This window comes from Erythranthe guttata, chromosome 8 (genome assembly GCF_056151865.1).
Source record: "Erythranthe guttata isolate IM_541 chromosome 8, IM_541, whole genome shotgun sequence".
Classification (NCBI taxonomy): Eukaryota; Viridiplantae; Streptophyta; class Magnoliopsida; order Lamiales; family Phrymaceae; genus Erythranthe; species Erythranthe guttata.
The window spans coordinates 10069442-10075806 of NC_142540.1; the positions used below are offsets into that span (position 1 = coordinate 10069442).

Genomic DNA, 6365 nt, shown 5'->3' on the forward strand with positions numbered 1-6365 from the left:
TCCAACAATCACCGATTTGTTTTCAATAATTATTAGATATTTATATTATTTCACCAATAATATAAATTCATGTATTCACCCCTACATTTTTTAATTGCTTTCAAGTAGGTTTTCAAACTCATTTTAACTGCAATTTATAACTAATCAACCATTACTTATTTTAATATATAACTAGTAATTTGTCCCGTGCATTGCACGGGAATATATAAAAGGAAAAAATAAATTATTAGTGAAGCATGATAATAAAAATCTAATAGTAGTTGTATTTACTGTGTGTGAACAAACTCCCAAAAATCATACATACTAGAGGTACATAGAAAAGGGTAAACATGGGAAAATATTATAAACATTATTCCGGCTAGCCCATACTTCTATAACAGATTAGCCATGTAACTGGCAAGAGCAACGGATTGTAAAAGCAAAACTACAATTTGTCACCCAAATAAAATGCTGCCCGCAAAACAAAAACAAAGAATTATAGCCAGAACTGAAACTTCATAATTGAAAATAAAAATAACATGGATAGGGATAAGCCATATCCATAACTGCTCCAGAGGAGAAGTTTCTATTTAGTTATTAGGAGTTTCTATTTAGTTATTAGGAAGTTAATGTTAGTTTTATATAAATAGTTTTTCCTTGTAAGTTTTTAGGGGGATTTGAAATTAGTATTTTGTGAGAAATTTTGGAGCATTGTCCTCTCCATACGGACAACCTACTTGGTGGATTTTATGTTTAAGATTCTTGCATTAAATCTACCTTTGTTTTATTTTTTATTATAGTTTGAGTGTTTATCTCTATTTCCTTAATCGGTACCTATCAGTTTGATACTATCAGAGCCAGGTTTCGATCCATCATGGTTAATACCAGATCCATTGCTTCCCAACACAAATCCACAATCCCACCCACCGACCATATTAACTGTTAATTGACTTGATCTTCTCCGGATTTGAATTTGAACTTGAATAACGTTTTCCGAGGGTCTTGCGACTTTAATCTCGGATCGAACGCTGAACTTTGACTTGAAGATCTTGGAGTTCTTGATGGATTTGGCCCTTCAATCTTCCTTCGATCTTGATTTGTTGAAGAACGCCCTCGATTTGATGAAGAACGCTTGAGATGTTGTAGAGAGAATTTTTTCCTACGACTTTTCTTCTTCTTGAGTTGTGTTTGAATTGTGTAGGGAAGGTCCCTATTTATAGTGTTAGAATAAGAGTCCGAGATAAACATTCTGATGATGTAGCGCGACTTGATTGACCCTTTTTAATTTGATATTTATCTCTTAAGACTCGAAAGAGAAGTAACAAATCCGATTGACCAATAATTAATTAATTTTTATCTCCATGAAGACAAGATATAATTTAATTAACATACAACTTAATTGACTAATTTAATTAACCAATTAATTAATTTTAAGCATCTGTAGTAATATCGAGCCAAAGTAAAGGAGAAAGTAAAATTTTATCCAAAAATAATAATCAAAATAAATAAGATAAAACAAACATTAATTAGAGTTTTTTTTTTTGAGGATAAATGGTAAAAATGGGTATAAACTAATTATTTAAATTTATATCAAATGAAACATTCAACAAATTGGTTTACTTAAAAAAATAAAATAAAGGCTTATCCCACATAGTGTTTGTTAGTGATAGGGCTATCTCAAATAAACACTAATAATTAATAGGTTATTGGAAAAGAAGAGAAAGAAATATGTATATGTAAAAAATTAAAAAAATTGTGGTGTGATTGTCCAATATTGAAATTCGAGGGAGTGAATGCAAATTATCTTTCAAGTTATTAACACGAGGGGTGCAAAATGCAAAATAGCAAAATGTTGAGGGAGCAAAGTGCAAAGGATAGGAAAATATAAAAAGGGGTGAAGGAAAAATCGTGGGAGAAATTGTTGGTCGGAAAGGAAGGAAGAAATGGGGGGCGGAGGAGGGAAAGAAGGTGACTGGGAGTGCAGCAGATGCGAAAATAGAAACTACGCATTCAGATCCTTTTGCAACCGTTGTAAGCAGCCCCGTCTTCTCGTCGACTGCAAAACCCCCGCCGATTCCAAGTGGCTTCCCCGGATTGGCGATTGGATCTGCTCCGGTATTTTTCATTCCTGCGAATTCCTTTCACTTCAATTTATAATAAATATTTACCTTTTTGTTTTGCTCCCAATTCTTGTAATTAGGGTTGTAAACAGACTATTGCTGCAATAACAACATTGAGTTTTAAAACCAAACCAAAATGAAATGAAAAATACAAGTTTTTTTTATTTTGATAAAAATAACCCAATAATACCTATGCAATTTTAACTAAGTGGTTGCTGATAATATGAGTGGTTTATTTACTCGCGCGTTGCCTAATTTAGTTAGTCTTTTGCAATAATTAAATAAAAAAACTGGGGTTTTGAATTAGGTTAAGCTGTTTGTATTATGTTTTGTGTATGTGTATATTAATACTGGTATTGGATGGCGGGTTGGCGTGGCGTGCGTATTCTTGGTGGCTGCATTGTGGGGTTGTGTGTGTGTGTATGTGCAATGGATGAATAGGTTGCACTAACAACAATTATGCATCAAGAGAAAAGTGCAAAAAGTGTGGGCAACCTAAACAGCAGCTACTAGCATCAATGCCAGCTGGAGCTTCTCATCCAACTTATTTTGCCAGGGCTCACGGAGGTGGTGGAGGAATTGATCAAATATTGCCATTGAGCTCTAATTGGCCAATTGGAGGGTCTTCTGGTCAATATGGATTCCAGCCATCTTCTAATTGGCCCTTGCCACCTACCGCCATTTCATATGCTAACCAAATAAATCAACTTCCACCTGTCCCAAATGGTAATGAATGGCGTTCTGGTGATTGGATTTGCTCTTGCGGCTTCCACAATTATTCTTCACGTTTGCAGGTCAGATCAACTATAATATGTAGGATTTATAGATGAATTTTTGTTTTCTTCTTCTTAGAATATGTTTATTGGTTGCAACGGGCTGCTAGTATTATCAAATATAAGAACAAAAATATGATCAAAAGTTTGTCTTGGGGCGCTTGATCATTATTTAATAATCATATGTTCAAGTATTGATCTGATTCGGTTTGTTGGGGGTTTCCTTGATATGTACTTGGTCATTTAAAATGGTGTACAAATGGAAACTTTTGCAGTTGAACTTGTTGTCAGAACAAATATTATGAGTAGTCTGACCAAGAACTTGTATTCGCGGTCAACGTATATCTCTGCTGTTCGGCTTTTTTTGTGGTGTTCGAAGTTGGGTGCTCCAGTTTAACTTTGAGTACCTGAGATTCCAAATTCTCTACCTTCACTTTGGTTTTGCTTTTCGAAAACTTAGAGTGCTATATTTTTATATATTCCCATTAAATCATAAATGTCTTTGCTTGTTTCAATTGCAGTGCAAAAAGTGTAATGCCCCTACACAGATATCAATGCCTTCATCTCTCATCAGTGCTGCAGTTACAGGTTTGTGCATTTTTTGTATCTGTTTAAACTCTAAACTGACAGTAGTTGAAAGTTTATACACTTATGCTCTGAATGCTTAAATTGGCTTATTTTTTCAATGTTCAGACTATTATTCTTTCGTTACTTGTTTTGATAATTACTTGGAAGGGAGCTATCTGAGACGAATTTTCAATTTCTACAAACTTGTAGTTATTTTCCTTTCGAGTTTGCTATCTGTGGAAGAGGCAACACCCTTTATCACCATTGATATTTCTATTCATATTCGTTTTTTTTTTTTTTTCTTTTTCTTTTTTACGATTCAAGATAAATAAACATAAGAATATCTTTTTATGTGATTCGTGTTTAGAATTAGTATCGAAATCAGCGAGTGATATTGTGTTCTTTCTTGTGATGAAGCTCTAGGAACAAAACGCGTTGCATCTGAAGAATTTATTCATAACTGGGATAATAAGAGACTAAATGCTGGACAAGTAAGGGGCTAAATTTCGGCATCTGCTTTAGATTAAATTTATTGATAAATTATTTTTGTCTAGTTTGTATTTATTATGATTATTTTGGTTATGAGAAAGTCACATGCACATGGTATACAGGAACAAACTCCAGGATTTGGGTCATTCCAAAGTGTTGGTGGTAGTCAATTAAATAGTATATACCCCGGGAATATTCCCAGTGGAAACAACGCATACCTCCCGAATTTGCAAGTTAACTTTCAAATACCAAACGTACCATTACCACCTGCAGTCCTTGGGAAAGGGTAAAAGCATATTCCTTCTTAGTTTTAACAATTGTTTACATTTTTATGTGCACTTAATGGCAAGTCATTGTTTAAGTATCCTTCTTTTTTTTTTTCCTTTGGTTTTTTTGTCTTTTTGTTTCTAATATATATTCGTTTTACTGCAACATAAGCTTATAATTGTCTGTAAACCTAGCTATACGATTTTGTATGTGATGTAGAAGACATCCGAATCTAGATATATTCAAAACCTTTAATTTAATTGTATTCTGCAGAGCAAAGCAATGGCGTGATGGGGATTGGATGTGCTCAAATTGTAATAATCACAATTATGCCTCTCGAGCAGAATGCAATCGGTGAGTAATTGAAATTAAGTTTGTTTATCATATTTAGAGACTAGGAAATTGTTTTAAGGAGTTTTCATGAAATCAATGACCTTTTATTTGGTTGCCAAGGATATGTTAAGTGCGGTAACGTCGGGTTTTCTCGACTTTTCTTATGTTTGATAAAATGATTTTGCCTGTTTCTTTTTGTTAAAGGATAAGCAATTTCCTTGATTTCCTGGAAAAAAGAAAAAAACCGAGTAAAACTTTGCAATAGTGCTGCGGTGTATGTTTAGTTGAATAAATTTTGCTGGTTTGATTGCTTAATAGCAAAGGAAGCGATAGTTTAGAAATGTTAGCAACAGTAGTAGATTGTAGTTTGCGGGATTCAGTTACGTGTTGCAATTTTGCAGGTGCAAAAGTCAGAGAGAGGTGCCGCCGCCTCAAGCTGTAAGTGTTGCTTAGCCCGAAAGGCTTTTATATTATTAATTTTATTTTTATGCCTTTGTTGATTTCTTGGTGGAGATGATAAATATATGATTACAGGAAAGACGGGGTGGTGGTGTGTAATTGCTATTTATTTGCTTGTAACTTTTTAAATTGGTTTCTTGATTTTAATAATAGTATTGCCATTGTTTATTTTGTTGTTGGGCTAGATTAAAATTCAGAAATGCAGCAGTGCTAAATTTCATTGAATCACTTGTTATGGGTTACAAATCTACAATAACAAAATGTTCCTTCTTGCTTGTGAGTTTATTAAATTAATTCTTAAAATATCTTTAATCATAATGACTAAAATAACCTTCCTTAACTAATTTAACTTGTTCAACCACTGGATTCAATGGAAGAGGGTAGGTTGAAGATTGGACAACGAGAGCATGGAACATATAGGTAGAACCACGATCACTTGAACTGGATATATGCCGAGATCAAGCGACTCTCAACACGAAAATTAAACAGGAAAAGAGAAATTTCATACGACATATGTTGCTGGGAAACTTTGAATGCTGAAACAACATAGACAATTGCTGGGAAATCGGAGGAGACCGCTAAGCACTTTAATCTTGCTAAAAACACATCATGCACCACCATACACATTGTACTTTATATAAATTACTTAATTAACTTCATAAACTCAAATAAATAAATTCTTACAATAATCACAACCAATTAACAAAACAAAAATCTCTGCCGATCGAGATTGAGCAGAATCTCTGGTCTTCTCCTACTGCTTCACTGTCTCGACGTGGAGGAGGGTTCATTGGTGCTATTACCGTGATGAAGGCGTACTATAAGCAGAGTTTGAATTTCTCCAGTGCTATTTTCATTGTCTTGACCACTACTCAAGTATTTTAAATTGGTACTTTTAATTGGATCTTGTAAATGTTAACTGTGCAAATCTTTTTCTTTTTTTTCTTTTCTTTTTTTCTTTTTTTTTGGCCAAAATTTGTACTTTTATTTCGATAAGGCACAAGGGGGCCTCGTTAAAAACCTTGTCGGCCTTGAACAAGGAAAATAGTACCCCCTATTTACAATGATTTCGAAAAGTACAAATTCATAAAGTATCCAACGTAATTAAATGTCTAATCAATCCTACTAGGAAGATCTAAACAATTAAAGAAATGTAATTTAGAATTGTGCCCGGAAGCCAGCTTGGCCAGATTGTCTGCCACGCGATTTGCTTCGCGATAAATGTGATCCACCCGCCAGTTAGACAAAAGCCGTCTTCGTATCCCACCGATCACGTATTGAAGCTCCCAAGCCACTCCTATTTTTCCGCTGATCATATCGACTACCCTCTTAGAATCTGATAATATTGTCACTTGATCCAGCTCCAACTCGTGACATA

The 6365-nt window shown here is 34.2% G+C and overlaps 1 protein-coding gene across 4 annotated transcripts; it reads left to right on the plus strand.

The window, feature by feature from the left end:
- Window positions 1–1876: 1876 nt before the first annotated feature.
- LOC105976956 (zinc finger (Ran-binding) family protein) lies at window positions 1877–5538 on the plus strand. 4 transcript variants are annotated; one of them, XM_013002226.2, is made up of 8 exons: window positions 1877–2094; window positions 2541–2893; window positions 3394–3460; window positions 3857–3930; window positions 4051–4214; window positions 4469–4549; window positions 4930–4966; window positions 5372–5538. In XM_013002226.2, exons 1-8 carry the CDS (start codon window positions 1923–1925, stop codon window positions 5405–5407), a joined length of 984 nt encoding a protein of 327 aa, XP_012857680.1. In that variant the 5' UTR covers window positions 1877–1922; the 3' UTR covers window positions 5408–5538. The 4 variants fall into 4 exon arrangements, with proteins under 4 accessions (XP_012857680.1, XP_012857681.1, XP_088678027.1 ...); XM_013002227.2 differs by having other exon boundaries at window positions 5365–5391; XM_088821901.1 differs by lacking the exon at window positions 5372–5538 and adding an exon at window positions 5063–5155.
- Window positions 5539–6365: the final 827 nt, after the last annotated feature.